Raw genomic sequence first — 22,628 nt, 5'->3', positions numbered from 1 at the left:
AATATAGACTGAATCCAATTTTCATATATAATAAATGCTGCAGAAAGAGTTGAGTAGGGTGTGGGTTTCACAGTTAGACACAGCAATGTGTTGACATGTTTATTTCCATCCTTGCTTAGTAGCAAAATTCTAAATATATTCTTCTTTGGTTACATTAAAGTATGTTTCCTTTCAACTTTGTCCTTGGGTTGACATGTGTTTGTTTTATTTTTAGCACTTGAAAACCAACACAGTTATATCCCTATAGGGTGCAATGGAAGCACTGGAGTATAGCATGTGAAAATGAAATCAGAGGCTTAATACTGAATTGTTGCAGGTGAAGAGGCAAAGATCTTGATACTGATTATGACCACAAAAACCAAGTAGACTGACAGGACAGAATATTGTGTGATTTGATGGGGAAATCACTGTTATCTGCTTGCACAGAATGAACTTCTCCTGAAAAATATAGAATAGAGCTATGTGATAGAAGACCATGCTTTCTATGCTTTTGTGGGTGGTAGTCAAGTGTTTAGTGTTCATTGAACATGAAATTTTTGTGAATTTGTAATAGTGTTTTATCCGTCCAAGCTTATCTTGGTGTTGTGAAGGGTGGGAGAAGCATGCAAAAGCACTTCATGTGAATTATTGGCAAAAGAAATCTCAAAGATGTGCAATTTACTCATCCAGAAAAAACTACCCTTTGAATTACATTTTACTTCGTGGGGCTTTTTAGAGGGATATAATATTATCCTAACTTTTTGTGTCAACTTGAAGTCTTTGAAAGACTATAAATTACTAGTGAGCGTTAACAATTAGGCATTTAATTTGAATAAAAAGGGTTTTTTTTTTCTAAAAATGAACAAGAATGATCTGAGAACATGAGTTTGGTACATTTTGTGCCACTTAAAAAATGGAAGCATTTGCTGAAACTAATGTTTCTGAGGATGGAAAGGAGATATCCAGTGAATAAAATAGAGCATGGAGATACAGGAATCAGTGCTGTTTCAAACCAAACTTGTTCCAAATTCATAGAGTTGGGAGTCTTGTAGGATATCATGCTGGTTTTGGCTGGGGAAATGTTAATTTTCTTCACGTAGTACATAGAGTGGGGCTACATTTTGCATTTGTGCTGAAAAATGTGTTGTTAAGAGATGTTTCTGTTATTGCTGAGCAGGGCTTACATAGAGCCAAGGCCTTTTCTGCTTCCTGTACTGGTGAGGAGACTGGGGATGTGTGGGAAATTGAGAGGGGACACAGCTGGGACAGCAGATCCCAGCCCACCAAAGGGGTATCCCAGAGCATATGACAATCATGCTTGGCAAAGAAAGAGGGGTGAAGAAGGAGGAAGGGGGGGGATGTTTGGAGTGATGTCTTTTGTCTTCCAAAAGAACTGTTACTCATGATGCAGCCGTGGTTTTCTGGAGATAGTTCAGTGTCTGCCTGCCCATGGGAAGTGGTTAATGAATTCCTTGTTTACTTTTCCTGTGTATTCAGCTCTTGCTTTCCCCATAAAATTGTCTTTATCTCAACCCAGGACTTTTCTTTGATTATGATTCTCTCACCCATGCTGGGAGATTGAGGTGGTGGGGAAGGCAGTGAGTAGAGATCTGGTGCTTAGTTGGCAACTCAGCTTAGACAGTGACAGATATTGACCCAGAGCAGCATCCACAAGTGCAGAAACAGAAGACAAGAAAGGGAACAATACAGAGTTAGATTTGAAAGTCTGGATGCCAGCTGAGAAATGATGCCATTAACGACCCCATGCAATCAAGTAAAAAAGCCTATATATTACTTTGTTCTGTTGCCTCTAGGTATGAAATAAAAATGAAAGGACATTGTGGCCTTTTTGCCAAAAGCAAACACTCAGGAATACGAGCACATATGTGATATTTTATGAGAAAGTGAAATAAAATTTATTAGAAATAAAAATAAAAAAGAAGATCTATTCTTGTGAATATGTGTTTGGGAAGGTCTGACACAGATAATCAACACACCATTTAGTTTAATTGATAAATAAAAAGTCTCAGTCATGGGATACGCATACATAATACAATTCCAGTTGTTAGAGGATAATAGATTAATGGGACAGTTGAAGCTGACTTTCTGCAACAGCTGGGTGTGAGACACCTGGAACCAAGACCATATGAGGAGGCATGGGGAAAAGTCATCTGTGGGAATAGACTTCAGGAGAGATGTCCAGATTTCACTCCTGTTCTATTCTTCCACATAAAGTTGTGTCTCAGTTGGCTGCACTAAGTTTTCTCCTATAATTTCCTTTTGTTTTGAAGTCCATTAAGTAATTTCTTCAATTTTGGAAGATGTAACTGGCCAGTCATGACTGAAGAAGAGGCCTTAATCCTTCTCTTGGATAAGCAAGCAAGAGACATTCTCTGTTGTTCAGAGAGAGCTTCTGCTCCTATCATTTGCAAATGAAGAGGTTAGGAAGTAAGGGGAAATGTCTTTTGCATACACTATAGCCTTTGCACACTTTGCTACCCACCTGCATTCTACCTGCATTTTATTTCCAAAGGCTGGCATTTGGGCTAGTAGGACTACCAACAGTTGATGTGAATATATCCTTCCCCATCTCACTGGAATCTATCCCTAATACTTCATCTGATGTCTTGAGAGGCTACCTAGAACAGAGGCTAGACAGTTTTAAAAGAATAAAGTAGGTATTTATTAAAAGGCTTTCAAAGGATACACCTCGGGCAGTACAAGAGCCTGGCCGAGGCTACACCCAAGATGGACAATGGGTCACAGGTTTTCACACTTTTACAAGTTCTGCTCCATTTACATCTTGGGGTTAATTGTCCAATTACAGCTTCTGGTTATGAAGTCTCATCCTCCCAGATTACTCTCCTCAATTCCCTGTTGTTTATACTTTTTGGGCTGGAAAAGGATTATTTTATTTAACTAAACTGTGAGGAGAATTTGCTAACACTCTATATGAAGTTCAGAGTTATATACTAAAGCAGTACAGAGTCTGGATAATATGAAAGCTAAAACTTAAGGCATCACATCCTTGTAGGATAGGTTTGGCAGTAGTGGTGCAGTCAGTCTTGTCTGGCACAAGATGGACCTGACTCTTATAAAACTAGTGCAAAAGAAAAGAGTGCACTTGATATCTCCAGTTTTCTTCCATGGTTGTTATTTTTTGGTGGCTGTTGTTTATTTTTTTTTCTGTGGAGGAAGAGTAATCCATTTGAACTTTCCAAACCTTTTATTGTCAGATATCCTTTGTGGTATACTACTGTCCATTAAAATGTACTGAGCTGTCAAATCAGACCAATGTTTTCTTAATGTAAAAAAACAATATGACAAAGAAAAGCCATCTTTTGAAGTGATGTCAGAAAACAATTTCTTATTGGTATAAATTGACATTGCAAAAGAAAATAACCTCATTTGAGGAATGTTAATTGTTTCAGAATACTACAGAAACACAATTCCAGTAAAGGATGTACCTTTTCTCTTTCCATTACTATACTTAATATTTCATTTGGTTTAAAAATTGATCTGTAAGATTGTAATGCTAGCCTCACTGAAACCAGGTAGGTTTGATTTCCAAGCTTGGATCTCATTGGTCCAAGCCTGGAAGAGAATGAGTATCTTTTTTCTTATTGCAAATTATTAACTTCTTTAGCCTTCTTCTATCCAAGTGTCTTGTGTTATTGTGATCTTGACCTCTTAATTCTACGTTTGGAGAAACCATTGTCCTGATTACAGTAGCTCATATCCCTGTTATATCTCTTTCCAGTCACGGAGTCATTTTCTTTTTTTAGATTGTACTTCTTTTTAGCTTATTGTTATGATTAAATCCTACTGACTTTCTTCCCACAACTCTTGTCACTAAGAAAAGTGGGAAATAATGCATTCTTTTCTTATAGCATATATCATGCCTTTGTCTTGCCACCCAAAACACAGGGAGAAAATACCTAGAAAGGGTTAAGAAAGAGATCTAAAAAGTGCTAGAGATAGGCTAAATGAGAAGGAGCTGCTGCTGCAGCCGGTCTTTCCCTGGTGTATTACTGCCTGAAACTATATCAGCTGTCAATTATTGATAGAAAAACCTGTTTCTAGAGAGCTGACTCCTCAGATAGTTTCAGCAATGCAATACTAACGGTAAGTGATTTCATTTTGCTGCTTCTACTGCAGAATTATTTTAAATCTGTTTCTATATCAGTGGGAGGTCCTGGTATGACTGTGTATTCTGCAATATGTAATCTTGTCAGCTAAATCCATGATAAATAAATGTTTTGCACTATCAGTAACTGTATGCAGAAGAATTTGGTATATCACCCTGCCACATGCTGCTGCAAAGGTTTGGTTTGTTTGTTTGTGTATTTTTTTCACTATGACTCTACTGCAGATTATGTTAATTGAAATCCATTGCCTTCAGTTTGCATGCTCATGCGTTCTGTCCGCCACATATATTTTGCAATGAGTTCTTTTTCCAGGATTCTTGTTATTTTCTGTATTTTTAATGCTTTTTCTCATCCATCCTTGAGCTTGCAGTTTATCTTTCCTTACAACAGAGAGCTAGATTCTGAGAGCTACCTCTAGACAGCCAAGCAATTCTGAAAGTGATACTTGAAATTTGTAATCTTTGTCAAGAAAGAGAGACATTTGGAAACAGCTCAGTAAGTTTGAGCTGTAATTTCTACTGTGATGAAAGTTCGATTTAAATGGACTCTAGTTTTGACGTGGATGAGACCAGAGTCTTAATTATAGTTCTGAATTGTGTCATCAGCAGGTCTGTCCTGGAACTGAAACATCATGATATAAAGTCCATAAAAGTCAATAGAAATATCTATATTTACTTCACTAAATTACAGAGAAAATCCTGTATGGTTGATCTCATTTACATTATAGACTTGAGAAAAATCGTGATTTTTTTACATATCTTCACAATGATGGGACTAGGAAAGTTCCCAAAGAAAGCTTTTTCTTCCTTTGAGCAATCAAAGGAGCTAAAAAAATTGGGAAGGAGTTTCATATTTGTGAAGTAATATTCAGAGTCCTGCATCAATAGCCAACTATGAATGCCAGTTTATTGTCCTTTTTTCCTATTTGGTATGTCAGTTGTGATTGTCTCCATTCCCATTTGTATTGACACTTTGCTTGAAACTTTTTTGGTAAGATTTATTTTGGTTATTAGACGTGTTGTATCTTTTCCATACCTTTGGATTTAAAAATACCTTTGACTAAGTTTGGTGCATTTCCTTTTTTCCTTATCTGTGGTTATAAGGCAAATATGCTACTCCCTGGTTGCATATATTTTTTTAATGTGTGAAGGGTGTGATATGTCTGAGAGAGTCAGAAGCACAAAAGAATAAACTTCGTAATTTTCTGCCTAGGATAGTATGATAAAAAAAAAATAGTATGTGGCTCAGTTCCCAGTCATGTTTTATTTTGGCTGGCAGTGATGTATGTTGCTATAACATAATAAGAAATTAATATTTGTTTATTTTGAATATTTGAAAAGCGGTTAGCTTTGCAGCCAGAATACATTTGACTATGTAAGTTTATGCATTCTTTTTTCATTATGAATGCACCTTTAAGAAATATAAAATTAAAGCAATGGAAAATAAAATTGAGCCTTGCTAAATTAATGGAATATCCCACTGCTCCAGCCTCTTGTTGAGGACTTTTATTTCAAAATAGTTTTGAAGTGTATCTCTTAGTGCTTAATCTTAACCAACACTTTTTTTTTTTTTTTTTTTAATAAAAAAAAAGAAGCTAACACACATGCCAGAACCTCTTACTTTTAAGTGTAGCTTTTTGGGACTTGACCAAGATGGATAAGGACAGGACTAACTGTGATATTGTTCCAAGCTTGGAGCACTGCTTCTGCTGTGATTAAAGCAATTGAGGCAATAGTCATGCTTAGGGCAATTTTTTCCTCAGGTTTTGGAACTATTTGAAACTATATTAAAAAGCTCTGCTGCTGCTGTCAGTATGGGCTCTACAGCTCAGATATGGTGCGTGATTACTCAATAAATAAACTACGAATACTACAGGGTTACCTCAGTAATACTGTACTTATTCAGAAAGTACATTATCCTGATCCTATGAGTTCAAGCAAATCCCAGGAAATTGCTTTTTGTAGGCTACTCTCATTTTTAAAGTAAAAATTAAAGTTAGTGCATATAAAGTCTGGTACCCTTCACTTTTCTCTCTTATTTTGTTATTTTGGGCATTCAAAGTATTACATTTAGGATCAATATTTAAGATGTTATTTTTCTAGGCTTTGTGACTACATGCTGTATTTCTCTACAGGTGAGCAGTATTTACACAAAATATTCCTGTAGTAGGATAATAGAGTCTCATCTCACTGCTGATGAGGATAGGCACTCTATTTAGATCCCCTACAATGGATAAAATAGTGTGACGCAGAGGGTTTGGAGCCAATCCAGCCTTTTAAGGGAATTTCTATAAACCAGGTCAATTCATTTAAATAAGCTTCTGAGGGCTCACATCCTTTTGAAACAGCTTGATGTTCTCCTGTTTTTATGTGCAAAAATGTTTTCAAATCAGTGGTACCCCATTGAGCCCCAAGTACTAAGCTGTAGGGAGGGAAGCATGTTTTTGTGAAATGTTTTATAGCTGCTGGGGTTTCTGGTTCATTTATCAGCTGTTTGCAAACTCTTACTAGCACTGAGTGTTGGCTGCAGTAGTCTCAGTGATATTGTAGGCCAACTGTGAATATTTCTGTCACTTGTTCTTTACAGAATAGAAGTATATGACAGTCATTAAAATGTTCGAGATTTACCAACACTCTTACAAGCATACAAGTATTGCCAGTGGAGCTGGGCAAATGCTTTCATATTTGGAAATGTCAAGATAATGTGATAAAGAACTTGTTGATCATGTGAGAGCACCTTTCTTGTACTTTCATGGTCAAGAAGCCTTTGAAGAAATGTTTCTTGTGATTGCAAGAAACTTCTTTTTGGTGATTTATTCAAGACCTGATTATTGTCTTAACAGTTGCATATCCAATGCTGAAACTACAGGCCAATGTCTGCCAATTTAAATTTCAGACTGCTGTGGGAGTGTCACCTTTGTTGTTAAATTAGAAAACAATGTTATGTGGCACCATGTGAATTAGGATGATGTAATCTTCAATCAGAGTTGTCGTGGGCTGTGTGTGAGGATTGCAGCTTGTGTCTAGTGATGCTGAAATGAATCTATGAATTGCAGGCTTGTAAAATATGAGACAAAATGATGCAGACCAACACAGGGCTGAAGTGTGGCTCTTGTGATACATACAACTCTGTAGAAGTTAATTTAACCGTATTTGTGTTCTTGTGTTCCTGAGCTTGAGGTTGTTTTCACACTAAGCCAAAGCTACCAGCTTGAACCAAGGGAGGAAAAATTTGATGTGTGAGGGGGAATGGTCTAAAGATATCTTTTTCTCTTTTCTTTTCTTCCCCAAGATCCTTAGCAAATCTCCCCCCAGGGTCTATTTATAATATAATGAATCACTGCAAACATATCAGCTTTATTAAAGGATTAGTGCTTTTTGTACTGACAGCTCTGCTGATGTATGTAAAATATTAAATTGTCCTATCTTGTAGATCCCTAAGGCCTCTAGCTCTTACTAGAGATATAAATCTTATGAGAAGTGAATGATAGAAAAAAGAAGAAGTAGTATAATTCCAGCAGGGATTAGTGTGTGGTGTACACAATTTGAAGCACTGTGTGGTAGCTGTTGGTGTGTACATGCTGTAAGGAAGAGCAGGATGGCACACTGTGAAGTCAAAGTAAGAGCAGAAATTCTCCCACGGGTGCCACAACTCGAATTCCTCTTCTAATTCTCTCTTGTTTGCCTTTCCCCCTACCACACCCACGATGTTAAATGTCACACCTCAATATTACTATGAAACAGAATCATTATGGAATGTTGCTATCTGTGTTTCATTCATTCGAGGCCATGGCTGTCTCACCACAGAGTGTTGGCCCTTAGTGTGTGTGAGCCCATCAGTGAGTGTGGCTTCCTGGCCTTGTCCTCAACACAAACAACAAAAGCAAACAAATGTCCTTGTGCTGTTTGCTTCGGGGAAATGCTTCATTTGAGGTGGCAGGGCTCCAGCCCTGCTGTGGCCATGGCTATCTGGCCACTCAGCTGTCCATCAGCTACCCTCAGCTGATGTGGCTGAGGCTCTAATGATGTGTGCATTTCTAGGCTGGAAATGTGGGAATGCCTACAGCACACCAATGCTGTTTCAAATGAAGGTGGAATGATTGTATATATTTATATAAAACCATTTCACACACACACACACACACACACACACACACACACACACACACACACGTATATATATGTGAAATATTAAAAAATGGTTGTATGTAATGATTCTATAATAAATAGAGATTAGCTTCCATTGCAGTGTTCAGTGGAATTTACTGTGATCAGGTCTAGGAATACTTTGTGTTCCAGAATTAGTGAAATGTCCTGCTCTCAGATTTATGGTGTTATTGATGCTTAGTGAAGTAGCGAACAGTAATACAAGATCTATACAATGTGTCTGCTTTTTGCTGGCAGAGAGTAGAACATGAAAGCTGGTGTTTTTTAGCAGCAAGTGACAGAGATATTTTCTGAAATTTAGATTTTACTGTATAAAAGCATTGTTACACTTGCTTGTTTGAGCTATTTAATCAATATTTTTCCTTGTCATTGTGAATGCTAAATAATGTTTATTAAAAGTTCACAGCATTTTATTTTTGAATTAGTGATTTTTAAGTCATGCAGATTCTTTTCTCCTTGTCAGTTAATATATTTTCAGTGTTTTACTGAGCAGTAAAAGATTCAAACCTTGATCTTTCTGTGCTTTTCTAATTTGGCTTCACTTTCTTTGATGGTCCTTGTTCAATATTCAAACCATAACTATGAAACTCTATAGTACTCAATTTGCTAACAGTCTCAAATATGTTATCACATTAGAAAGGGCTTTTGAAGGGTGAGAATGAGCTAACAGATAGTCACATTGTATGCTCTGCTATGAAAGTCACTTTGGAGGTCATTTTTTACACAGAAAATCAATCTTCAGATTTGGAAGATATGACATTGATTTAAATTTGGCCACTGTTTTGAAGTTTCATTTTGGAAAATGGATGAATGAAAAAAGAAGCAATATTACTTCAAGACAACACTGACATTAAAAAAAATTGTTTCTATGCTCAGTTTTTGTCTCTGTATTTTGTGAATAGGAAGTGATTAATGCCTGTGAAACTGTGATGTGAAACTTCCACCATTTTAACAGCTTCTAATCCATTTCCTGTTTTCTGAATCAGGCATTCTATATCTATAATTTCATAGATGTTTTGTGATATTAAACAAATAAAAAAATTCAATCCAAAACTGTGAAGTGCAAAGTCAGGAGAAGACCAAATTAAAATCTGTGAACTAACACTGCAAAGCTCCCAAGGCCCTGTGCCCACTGTGTGTTGCTGAGCCTTGGAGCTGGCACTGAAAGGTCTTTTCCTGGCTGGACTGCAGCCATTTATAAAAATGCACTGTAGCTTGACTTGGTCATTTGGTTTGGTGGCTTAGGGAAATGGAAATGCTGGCCATTCGGATAAACTAGTTCTGACAATTGTTTTACAGAACTGCATGATTTGAAACAAGTTGTGTAAATCATGCTGCTTGGATTCCTTTGTAGCTTGTACCTGCCCATTTAGCAAATCAAACACCTGAGAACTCTGTACATTCTCTTTGTCTGAAAGAACTGTTGAATAAATGTCTCATCTCTTTGATGGTGGGAATGAAAGATGTTTATATTAATAGATTTAATTTGACTTCAGAATATTTTAAACCAAGCCCTAATTACATGCAATTTTAAGCCAGCTGACAGATAGCCTTTTAAAAACAAGCTTGTCACTTTGACATATCAAGTCTCAAAATGAAGACTGCTTTTTGCATATAGAATTTCTTTGTAAGAGTGAGAACTTGCCACCAAATTGTTCTTTGAACATGTAACAATAAAACTGGTCGCTATGCTTGTTTGTAGCAGGAACACTTCAACATACTTTTTATAAGACCATATATTAAAAAATCATGGAAGGGTAGGAGGCTTTTAGTTCTGCAGTTTCATTACTGAAAATTGTTGTTATCTTGCTGAGCATGGTCCTGAAAAAGGCATTTTTCTCTATTATAATTTCTGTTGATTTCTTAGTCTCATTTTGAATCTGCATTTTATATCTTAGTTCCAGATCAACAGTAGATTATAGATTGGCATAACTGTAATAAATAACACACCCCTCACTATGGTGTGTCCAGAATTCCACACTCTAAGATCTAAGGGTAATTGACTTAAATATTAGATTGAAAAGACCCCAGAACTCCTATGTTTGCTAGGTCAATGCTCTGAAGAGTATGTTCACATCTTTCTGTTACCTGTTTCTGTGGAATTTTTGTTAATTAGATTTTCCAGCTAAGTGAAGAGTAGGGATTGCAGCACTGTGATGTTGTCCTTCTGTCCCTGTGGTCATCTGTCCAGTTCTGTAACTGTATCTGCAATGTGTCTCCATTTCACTGTGAAAGCTCCTTATGTCAGGAGCTTTCCAGCTCCTCTGCATTTCCAGCACTTGTGACAGCACTGAGTACATTGCACTAATGGGCTCAGTGGAAAGCAGTCCACTAGTTTGAAAATCTGTTCTAAAATATTATTGTGAGTAGTCCAGAGGAAAAAAAACCCAAGGAAATTAGAGAGGGATTTGCTAAAAAATACCTGCATATAATCCAGGCCAGAAGAGTATTTTTCAGGGCAATTTACTAACTTATTATAATACAGTTAATTTGTGTAACAGTATGAAATACTACTAATTTTTGAGTTTCTAGAATATGTTACAACTTGTCAAAGAATCATTCTATTAACTATGAAACCACTTCTTTCCACTGGCCCCTGCTCTTTACCAAGGCACTGTTCTTTTAAATGGACTTGAACATCTGCTATGTACTCTGTCCATGTGCAACACTTCCCCCTCTGGCAAGAGTATCCTGCCTCTCCTGTCCCTGGAGGAAAAAAGATCCTTTCTTTTTTTTCCTTTTTTGTCTTCTGTGCCTTTCTAGGACAGAAACGTATCTCTCCTACTGTCGCTCTCACACCTTTGCCAGGCAGCTGTAAAGATAACATCTCATCTTTTTCTTTCTCTGTAGAGCACTTTTAGTCAAAGTGCTTTTTTATGTAAGAGTGTGCTAACCTGATGAAGATATTTTCATTTCTTCTTCACAAGTCTTTCTCCATTTATATGTTAGCCATTTTTGTTCAGCTATCCTTGAATCTGTATGGTTGAGCAAAAACCTTCACTAATTTATATGTTTCAGGATTTCAGGAGGGAAATGTCATATGCAGCAGGAACTGCAATCCTTTTCTGCCAGAGTGTGAATTCAGAGATTTCTGACAGCTGACTTGCTCCAAAAGTCCCAGTTTGAAAATAGAATTCTTTTTTTTTATGTTATTAAAAGCAATCTCTTAGAAACAACTCTCTCAGGTAGATTTCGAGCGAGATATGCTTCTGCATTATTGTAGCTGAATGTGGGTTATAGCTTATGCTTATTTTATAAGCAAAAACTTGTCACAGGTATGAGAACTGACTCAGAATTTGATGTAGTTATTACCTGACAATGCTGCTGCTGTTACTGTGCATGATCTGGGTGAGTCCTGCAGTCAGCTTTGGCCTGTAACTGGCAAAGGCTGCCTTCAGAGCAGTCTGTGCTGCAGGTCTTCTTCAGCTGTCACCTGGGAGTAGGTTTTGGCAATAATAACAAATCAGAAGATGTGAGCTAGAAGAAGATGCCTAGGGAGGACCTGGGTCAGAGAACAAAGTAATTTTGGGATGATTTCTGCTGTATAGAATTAAAAAAGAGATGTAGGAACTTGTGGCTGCCAGGGCCTGTGCATTGCCATGTTGCCTGTCCTACTGTGCTGTCCTCCTTCCAGCTATTGCTCTGAGAGGTATATTCCTGTCTCTCCAAAGTGATCCATTCTTCTGCTTAGAGGTTGCAGGTTCCTCAGCAGGGTGATGTTAGGTTTTCTTGCTGCAGAACTGGAACATCTCATGCTACTGCACTGGGGATGCACAAAGCAGGGCAAGTCTACTGCTCCCATGGCTGAGCCTGCAATTCCCAGCAGCAATTCACTGCTTGGGTAATGTATTCCCCCAGATGAGATGCTGGGTCTCTCATCTGTCACTTGACATGGTGGGTAAAAGAGCTGAGGCTGTCCCATTTCACTGCACCTTATTTGCCCTTTGGAAAGGAGCAAAGGGAGGGACTGCATCCTTGGTAAAATATTTTGGAAAACTAATGGTTTAAAACTGCTGGTGCTTTGGTATTCAGTGAAACACTTGGTTGAAGATGGACTACTGAAGAGAAGTCAAAGAGTTGCAAAACAATTTTTAATTATTACATACAAGCTTAGGTCAGAATATGAATATTTATTGACATGGAATGGTACTTTTGAAAAGTTAAAATCCTAAAGTAAGTTTGAGTACAGAGTACAGTCCCATTATTTTTTTCCATATGGCTGAACTACTAATTGTCCTTAGAACACTGTAAAGGTGGCCATAAGTCTTTACCATCGACTCATGTATGTGTGCTTAAAAGTTGACTGGTCACAGACCTTGGGTATTGGTACGTGCTATTTAGACCCTAAAGAGTATTCTTTTGAGAAGAATGGAATAGTGTCTATCTAAAGAAAGGCAATATTTCAGCAGTGTGGTGCAGGTTGGAATTTTATGGTCCACCTTCAGAACACAGTGTGTTATAGTAACTTTGGGCAGATAATTTTCTGTGATTTTAAGATGAATGAAAGTTCTATGAGCTGCTCTCTTTTTATTAGCATATCATAGCTTGTAAGGCATGCTGTGTTAGTAAAGGCATTTCTCACAGGGAATGTTAGTCTTCTTAACAGTCTTCCAAATTTATGACAAGTTTTTAGTCAGTACAGCAAAGAAACAACTGGCATGCATTTTTGTACATTCATAGAAGTCTTTAATTGGCTAACAGACATACCTCAGTATTATTCCCAGGAACTAAACATGTCTTGTACTCTGGCAGTATTCTTAGCCTGAGAAACAGATAACATGCAATAGCCAGTGAGTCACTGTGCCCAGCACTGCTTTTCCTTCACAGTGGTTTTAAGGAGGACAAATGCTTTGCTTTCCCAACTCTGTGTCTAATTTTAGTATGCCAGTGGGCCCGAGGACTTTCAGGCCACCTTCTCAGATAATGTCATCCAAAACATTCAAATGTTCAAAATGGCTGGGTGTTACTGCTGTGCTGTCTGACATTGTATCTGTATATAAAACATCTCCCATTCTTTGTGGATAAATACACAGGGGCCCTAAATGGACATAAGAGAGATTTGTCTTGTTACAAAGCAGAATGTGACTCCTGGTGTATTTGCGACAGTCATAAAAGATCCATAATCTGTTCTTTTTATGCTTTTGCATTACTGGGCTGCTAAGGGTAAATGTCTGTCTTGAAAGGGAGTTAGATCTAGGAGCTCAAAATATCTGCTTTTGTATTTTCTTAAAAGACAGGTGACTTGTCCAGAACATGCATCTCTCTCTCCTCTGTTGTGTGTACGCACACAGAATAAGAAAAAAATGTGAATTTGTAAGTAATATTTTAGTAATTTTGTTAAGGCACCTCTTGTCCAGTCTTATGACCACATATATTTTGCATCATAAGTCATGACTGAATTTGACTTTGCTGTAATTTTCTGCTGTTTATAGAAGAAATCCCTTGTGCTCTCTATAAACTATTTTAAATAAGTCTTGCAATCAGCAAAAGCATCAATATAAACTGATTTAAAGCTAGTGTGAGAAACTTTAGCTACACATATAAATGCAGAAAAGAAATCAAAGCTTGTAAAGATCAGTAACATATTATATATGTTTTGAAACTTGTAGATTTGTTTGAGTCAGCCTGCCAAAGACAGCATTTATTTCCTTACAGTCTTTGGTATAATAGTGCTGCATGCCCAAAGTCATGTAGCAGTGTGTTTAGAAGTGATGTGTTCCCAAGGTTTTTTCCCTAATATTTTAACCCATTGTTCTTATGTGCTTAAGCTGGACCTAAAAAACTTTATATATGTGGTTTTTCATGTAGTGCTGTATTCATGAGGGAAAAAAAGAAAAAAGGAATTTTTTTGTGACTGTAGATGTAAAAAAATAGCATTTTGTGCAAATAAATATTCACTTTAAAAACTGAAAATTTAAATGTTTGTCAACTCAAAATGTCTTCAAATTGAATCTGTTGTGTCATGAAGTAGTAATGAAATTGCAGCCATATTACCACATGGTTATTGGACAATTGCTTTACAAAACATTGGAAAGTGAAAAAGAGGAAACAGGTTATTACTGTGATTTCAGTTATTTCCCATTTGGTACTGAAAACCTATCACACAGTGTGTCTGCTTTAATTCTTTACTTAAAATATGTTTTAAGATATAAAACTCTAAATTCATTAAACTTTATAGAGATAGAAAGTGACATGATTGATTGAATTCAGTGTTACCTATTTTCATGTCCAAAATTTCCCATACCCAAATGAAAATCAGAAAAAGAGGTATATAATTTCATTTTGAAAATTATCACTGCAAAATTGTTTTTTCCAGAAAGAAAATAATTGAACTACAATAAAAAAATTATGTATTTACAATAGCTTGATCCATCTTCTAAAATAAGCAATTCTTTATATATGCAATTAAAAGTGTTTTCATATTTAGTTACCTGCTAATTAATTTTTTTTTTTCAGCATTTGTCCATGACAAAGTCTCTCTTACATTTTTTTAACACAGGTATCTAACCATTCCAGAACTAATATTTTCTACAACCAGAGACTGAAATGGCATGACTGGAGTTTTAAGTAATTTGGCTTTGGCAGTTTCACCGTTTACTGCGAAGTTGGAGCAGGATTTGAACTCTATTTCTGCACTATCCTAGGTTATAATGCCATCCTTTCCTAATGAGGGAGGTATGCTAATCTTGGATTTTTAATATACTCTATGAATTATTCAGTATGTTTGTACCTATAAATTGTTATAGAGTACTGTTTATATTTTTAGTTAATTTGTATATGTTATTTGAGATATAAAAATGTTGATAGTTACAACATTATTTTTCAAAGATAACCATGGAACTACTCCTCTGACTTTGAGTTCGGAACTACCCTATCAGAGCACAATTAAAAGAAAAGTCAGAAAGAAGAAGAAGAATGGAGTCATCACTGCCAATATTGCTGGCACAAAATATGAAATTGGTAGGAAGCTGCATATTTTGCTTTCATGCTAATAATGTTTGATGTGAGTTACTGATTAACGGACTGAAGTAATGGACTCAGCATCAGGCTGACAGTGAGACATTTCTGAAAGTTTCTTTTGTAAGAAACCTGGGGTTTTCTTGTAACATTTAATTCATAGCATTGGATATTGTGCATCTCTTAATCCCCATTTGTTACTCATATTGATTCCCACTTGTTACCTTGAAACATAAAAACTTAAGTGATCAAGAAGGCTGTGGAAGAACCTTCTAAATACGTGTTATAGATGTGTTTGGAATTTTACTTAAAACCTTGAAAGAGGATCAGTGTAAATTCAATTTTAAATACTCTAATTATTATACAGAGGCTTCTCAGTAAAATCCATTAATGTCTTGTATTTTCATGTTCAGTGCTAAAATATTTTTTTCCTAGAATCAGTTATGCATGGCATGTAATCAGTCTTTTTTTTTTTTTTTAATTAAAATAATGCATGCATTTGCTTTTACAGCACTGTACCTTCCCTAAGGAGGCATTTTTGTCCCTATCTGCAGTGACACTTATAGTCATCACTGTTTTAAAATTAACTTATGGCATAATGAAGATTAACTCTAATTGCTGTACAAGAGGATTTTTGTTGGCTGATTGGGGAATACCTTGAAGCTCTCTGTAGTTCCCTTCAGTGGTTGTGCTGATTCCTGCCTCACTATAAGGTGCTGTAACATTGTAATGGCAGGTTTGCAATAGACTGATGGAAATATTGCAAGATAAATAGTGTGCAATGCTAACATTGTTCTCAGACAAAGGGTTCTATATTGGAAGTGTTTAAAATCTTAGTTGATTTTTAAAATGTTGAAAATTAATCTATTTTAGAGATTCAAAATAGCCCCTAAGAGTGTGATTTCTCCATAGTGCGTGTAGTAATACAAGAGATGGGATTTGTGAAAACGCGTGATGAGGATGAAACAGCAAATCTGATCTGGAGTGATTGTGCTGTGCAGCAGGAGAAGATTGCTGAGCTGCGGAACTATCAGGTGCACTGGCAGTTAAGATTTTTGACATGTTTCCATAAACTGCTTTACTCTGAAATGTTCAGTAATTGTCAGGAACTGCTCAGTTCCATTTGTGTGGAGGGGAATAAAACCCCACACAAACCACAACCAAACAGGCTGCATTAAGGCTGTACCACTGCATAGCTTAAAATCTTATTCTCTTTTTCTAGAGTTGTTTGTTCTTACCACTTGGAATCTGATGTATAAATATATGGGGCTGTTCTTTCATGCTTTTTTCTGCCAGTTGGGTGTTGTGAATGATCAATTTAAAGAAGATACAAAACATCATTTATAAGTTTCTCATAAGCTTTGAAGCAGTAAGTTAAGAATCAGAGCTCTCTCTCCAAAGTCCTGTGAATAAATATTTTGGTTTTTTTACCATTATCTTGTGTTTGTGTTCTTTGTTTCTAGATAGCTTTGTGAATAAAAGTATGATAGTCTTGTGTATGAAATTAAATCAATAGGCACTTATATGGATGGAAGAAAATACAGCTTGCAGCATCTTTAGCATTGTTAAGAATAGGTAGTATGGTGTAAGATATTATCTTAAATAATTTAGATGTAACAGTACTTGTGTTTGCCTGAGCATGCAGTTGAATGTTTTAAATTATTGTAATTAGGTATGCCAGAAAAGCTAAAAAGTTTCAATTAATTTTCTTTTTTTTATCTACTTCCTCAGAGAATTAACCATTTTCCAGGAATGGGAGAGATATGCAGAAAGGATTTCCTGGCAAGAAACATGACTAAGTAATATTTCTTTTAATATTAAGAAGTTTTCCAGTGGTGGTATTTAATGCAGTAATATACAGAACTATTGCTTTTGAGGCTTGTTTATTTCTACTAAAAAACTAGGAGAGGACCAAGAATAATTTTCAAAGTTCTTTAATAACTTTATATTTGGTCCTGGATCTGTAGTATTGGAGTGGGCTACTTGATTTCTTCAATTGATTTCAGTGGAGTATTATGTGGGTTCACTTCTCTGTCTAAACACTGCAGAATGGAGGCGAGTCTTGAATTATTGTACAATAAGCCTAATACATAACACACCCACGTATGTATCCCATAATAGTAGAACAGAATAAAAGAACTGTATGTGACTGGATAGGGCATCTGGACTAGTCTGTGCAGTGTGCTCAAGGATAGCCCTGCTTCATCTGGAACACTGGACCAGAGGACCCACTGAAGTCCCTTCTAACTTGACCAATTCTGTGATAGTACTTGTTTAAGATAGTTAATGACTATGTTTTTGTGTATATCAAATTTTAAAAATATGAAGCATCTTACTGTTTATATAAGAAATTAGTCAATGAGGCTCATTTGTCTAATTACAAATTCTCCTCACTCTAGTGGAATAACTGGGTTTTGAGGAGTTATCCTAGCTGAGAATCTGTGAGTAATACCTGTAAGAAAACAATACTAATGATCTGATAGCCTAGTAAGGAAAGGTTTGAGGGTAAATATATGTCAATATTTTATTCTAATCTAAATTAGTTTGTAGAGCAATTATTAATAGAGCTAATCTTTTGGCCCTCGACCTGACTTACACAACTTAACTGCTAACAGAACAGAAATTGGTTTTATATGAATGTAATTAATGTGATATCTTTTCCCTCTCTCTCTCTTTCAATTTCTTTCTCTTTGCTTTTCTGTTCTGTAACTGGAACACATAAAATATAGAATGTATGCAACTATTATGATGCAAAATTGTGTGCATTGCTGGGGTGTCTCCATGTCCTACGTGTGGACTAGAGCTCCCCTGTGTCAGTGGTGCTGCACCAGCACTTTTCACTGCCCCTCTCAGACTGAAAGTAAAAACAGATAGCACATGGAGGCAAACAGCTATTTGGAGAGGTCTTGAAACAGTCCATCATCTTGGTACACAGTGTATTGCTGCAGTTCTGTGATCTTTAAAAAAAATATGGGAAATGGACAAAAGGCTCTTGTTATCATGCACTCATTCTTTCAAATACAGTCTGATGATACTTCTCTCGGCCTACTGAATTCTGAGTTCAAAATGCAGTTTAAAGTTACTCAGTGCTGAGATTGCACATACAGTTAAGATGGGAATAATTTCTCTTACACTATAACTCTGGGTGGAACATCTATGTTGTGACTTCACTTAGTAGATATAGCAGGGCTTAATCAATTGGGTTTTTTTTCTCAAACTGGCCTTCACAATTCAATACTTAGTATTCATACTTTATAAAAATCAAAATTATATGCCTTGAGATTGCTGGTGAGATCGTAAGTCAGTTCTGATACATGGTTGCGCAGGCTTTTTCCTGTAGAATCATGATTTTGAACAGGCTTTTGTTCTGTCTTAAAATTTGGATGTGTAGAAACACTAATTCTCTTGTCTTGTTTACTGCAGCATGCCATCTTTTCTATTCCCATTACTGACTCTACTGTTTACCATCATTGAGAGATAATGAAACTATATTGAAAATTGATAGAGAGTAGACTTCTCTTTCACTTCCGTGTTTGTTGTTTTACTGATTTCATCCTTACACCCTTATGCAAGTTGTTGGGAATAAAGTGAAAGAACAAATCTACCTTACTTTGAGAGGAAAATGCTATTCAGGAGATAAGGCACTTCAAGAGTTATTTTTTCAGGTAATATCCAGGCACTCTGGATCACAGGACCATGTGGTTTTCACATGCAGAAAGGTGGAACAGTGTAATACGTAACATGTGTAATATGAAAGAAAACAACTCAGCAAAGAAAGTATAGGAACACAGAATAATGGAACAGATGGAAAGAGGAATGTAATTGAGGAAAAAAAAGGCAGGTATAAACATAATTTTCAAGGATAACAATAAGAACACAGAAAAAGAAATAATAAAAGAAGTGCCATTGTAGGGCCAACTAGATCTTAAGAGATGGTTGTGAAGGGTCTCTTAGATGAAACTTCTCGTGTGAAGGATCAGTGTGGTTACAAAATTAATTCAGTAAATGGGAGAGAAGGTGCACAGGATGAGTGGCAAGGGGCACAGATCCATCTATGCAATATTGTTTTTTCCAGCATCTTTGTTGATTATATTTAAAAGGTTAATGAACTGGTAATGGGCCAAGAATCATTCTCATCCATACATAGCCACTAACTTTTCATATCTGAAAAGTCAGAGGATTTTGAAATTTAGGCAGTGGAATCTGTCTTTTTAGACTGAAGGTTGTGCCTGTAGTGAGCTATGTTTTGTTCAACACCATAGATTCTTTTGAACAGAAAGCACTTTGAAATCAAGAGCACAGTCTGACCACATTTGTGAGCTAAAATAGTACTCAGAAGAACAATGATTTGCTGTTTATTTCTCAGACCTCCTGATAAGGACATCAAAAGCTAAAGGATAGAACAGCACAGTGAAAAAGTGGTTACTCATAGTAGTGGACAGCCCATGTGCTGAAAAATGGGGCAATTGTAATGGAATAGGCCTTCATTTCACAGGCTACTTAATGATGTTCCTAAGCCTTTTCTGAATAGGGCCTTGCAGGGAAGGAACAGAGCTGAATTCTTTTTTTGAAAGTTTTAGTGAGCCCCAGAACCTATAAACAATGCTGAAGTATTCCACTTCATAATATTAAGTGTTTGTATGCATTAAACAGATAAGGCATATAGAACTGTTATACTTTCAGTCACAAAATAATATCAATATATCAGGAATAGCTTGAAGCTATATTCAATGAGTAGGGAATGTGTATATTGAAACCCTTGAGTAAGTTAAATTACAGGTCTCTAGCACGTAACAGTATGCATATGATAAATAATCTGGAGAGGGATTTAAACTAACACAGAAATTGCTTTTTGCCTAAAAATAGGATAATTTCTGCCTAGATAAGGTACTCAGTTGGCAAAGTAATAACATTCATAAAGACAGAGCAGATGGAGAGTAGTTTAACAATACAAATGAATCAGAAATTCAAATATCTACTTCTGTTTTCAAAAAGTTTTCCTGAATATTTAGTGGCTTTCGTTGAACTAGATTTGTAAGAATAATAGTTACAATGAAGCTGCAGAAGCACTGAACCTCATGCTGTACTGCTGTAGCTATTGTGGTTTCTGCAGTGTCTGTTGGGTTGCTGGCCACACTGTTTGGTGACAGTGTATCCATTATACCAGTAGGGCTTGGCTACCGTCCTAGCCCTACACATGTGGCTGAAAAAAAGCTCTGTTTTTTCCATTAGTATTTTAGCCACTTAAAGGAAAAGTATCTGCCCAAGAGTATTATGTAAGCTCATGGTAGAAATGAAAAATGGAAATTATATTGCTTTTTTAATATATTAGTTATGCTGATGCTATTAGTTTTCAATACAAAAGGAGATCTATACGTAAATCTGTATTTAATTAAAAAGTATTAAACTTCACCATAGTGACATTAAAAAAAAAATCAAAGTTGGGGAACTTCCTGTATCACTTAATTATTTTTAAGCTTCCAATTCCTTTCTGTTGGTCTGTGGGTATTTCTATTTTAGATATGTCCACTCTATGCTACAGAGTAGTTGTGAGTTACCTGAACTAATTTCGTATGAGTTTCTGTATGAAGGAAGTTTCAGGTACTCTTGAATACATGAAATGAGCTAGATGCACCAGTATGGAACTCAGCAAAGATTAAATTTATCCTGTTGGGACCTATGATGCCAGTGTGCATCACCGAGTTCCCATTGCTCCTATTTCTTGGCTGCTAACCAGCGTTAAAGGAAGTCATGTGTGCCTCAGCCATACTGACAGCATGCTGTGGGTGTGACTTCCTGACTGCCACATACACAGCTCTGGGTGATGGAAACTTCTGCTGCCTGGATTCTTTACCATTCTTCTTTCATTTTCTTCACAAATGACAGAGGTATAGAATGAGATACACTCCTACCTCAGCTGCCACAGCTATTAAAGCAGGGAGAACAGGACCTTGCTGCATCCTTTCCCAGAGTCAGAGTTTGATTCCCTATTTTTATTTTAGTTCTTCTGTTCTGCCCCTTCACCCTACTCTATCCTTGCTTGATTTTGTTTTGAATGTCTTTGTTTTCTTTTGATAAAATTAGGGGCTTTTGGAATCTTAATCCAAATATACTGGGATCAATGACAAATCAAAGCTTGTGTGATTTGTCCTGTATAGGAAAAGAATGAGTTGCTTGGCTTGTGACAAAGTCTATTTACTACAATTCCTTATTTTCAAAATTCTTTCAAAAGGAACAAAAAACTCTTCCTTAGTTACTTCCAATTGCTTTTTAATTTTAAATTCAATCTTATTTGCACACAAGAAGAAACTTTAAATATCCCAACACCTCTTTTTTGTGTCTGTTGATCCTCATAGCTCCCCAGACATCTACCAATATGAAAATTAAAATACTTCCCAAATACTACCACCCCCACACAAAAAAAATCCATTGTTTGTTATAAGTTCAATATTTCTGAGAGTAGAAATTACATTGAGTCATCTGAATAAATAGCCAAAAATTATAACAGGAGTGAGATGGATGTCAAGAAACAAGATGGATACCAGTAATATAATAAGCACATAAGCAAAAATGCTCAAGATAGTCTGCTTTTGAATATAACACATCCATACTCATATGAATATATAATAGAGCTCTAACTATTCTTAAAGAAAAGCAAAAGTTTGCTTTCATATTACAGAATTTTGCTGAAAAAGCTTCCTTCTCAAATTGTCATGAGTACTTTTTAATCTTGAGGATTGAAACATCAAAGTAGTTAAAAGATTTTAACTCAATTACCCTTTTTGTGCAGAATGATCAAGAGCCAGCCTCAGGAGTACAGTTTCATTCCTCGAACATGGATCTTTCCTTCAGAATACACACAGTTTCAGAACTATGTAAAAGAATTGAAGAAGAAACGTAGACAGAAAACCTTCATAGTCAAACCAGCTAATGGTGCAATGGGACATGGGTGAGTTTTGATTTAACTTCAGTCTTCTTACCTGTTAAAGGTGAAATCCAGTGCTACTTACAACATTAACAGTAGCTGTGTATTAATAAGAAGATTGTATTTGGAGTTATGTGAAAGTCAGTGTATTGGGTGAAGGCTTCACAAGCCTTAAATAAACTCAATTATTATAAACACAGTTATTTTATTGTGAATTTTTCTTCTCTGCTTAGATTTATAGGGTGAGATTGTATTGGGCATAAATGGCAGGGTCTTGGTGGCTGGAGGCTGCAGGGATGTGTGTGGGAGGTCCTGATCTTTCACAGTTTAAAACCAGTTCAAACATCCCATTGAGTTCCCAAAATGCAGCCAGTCTGAGGAGAAACGTGTTTGAGAGCAGCAGCCACAAGGTTTAAGAGAGGCAGAGGAGATGCTGTTGGGGATGTGGCTGGA

General features: G+C 36.3%; 1 protein-coding gene across 8 annotated transcripts in view; it reads left to right on the top strand.

Moving 5' to 3' along the window:
• TTLL7 (tubulin tyrosine ligase like 7) overlaps nt 1–22,628 on the top strand; it is a 64,084-nt gene that overhangs the window by 4,568 nt on the left and 36,888 nt on the right. For 4 of the 8 annotated variants that reach the window (XR_002465157.3, XM_077785419.1, XM_021527003.3 and 1 more), the window contains exons 2-6: nt 14,793–14,968; nt 15,122–15,253; nt 16,163–16,284; nt 16,982–17,049; nt 22,041–22,199. Coding sequence is in view for 7 of the 8 variants with exons in the window: in XM_077785419.1 (XP_077641545.1) it covers nt 14,944–14,968; nt 15,122–15,253; nt 16,163–16,284; nt 16,982–17,049; nt 22,041–22,199 (506 nt within the window). In the remaining variant the exon portion in view is untranslated. Of the gene's footprint in view, nt 1–2,911; nt 4,105–13,526; nt 13,607–14,792; nt 14,969–15,121; nt 15,254–16,162; nt 16,285–16,321; nt 16,620–16,981; nt 17,050–22,040; nt 22,200–22,628 lie in introns of those variants that run through there. The other 4 variants (XM_021527013.3, XM_077785418.1, XM_021527032.3 and 1 more) reach the window with 4 other exon arrangements.

This window comes from Lonchura striata, chromosome 9, assembly GCF_046129695.1.
Source record: "Lonchura striata isolate bLonStr1 chromosome 9, bLonStr1.mat, whole genome shotgun sequence".
NCBI classification, from domain to species: domain Eukaryota; kingdom Metazoa; phylum Chordata; class Aves; order Passeriformes; family Estrildidae; genus Lonchura; species Lonchura striata.
This window is presented reverse-complemented; position numbering and strand designations above follow the sequence as displayed.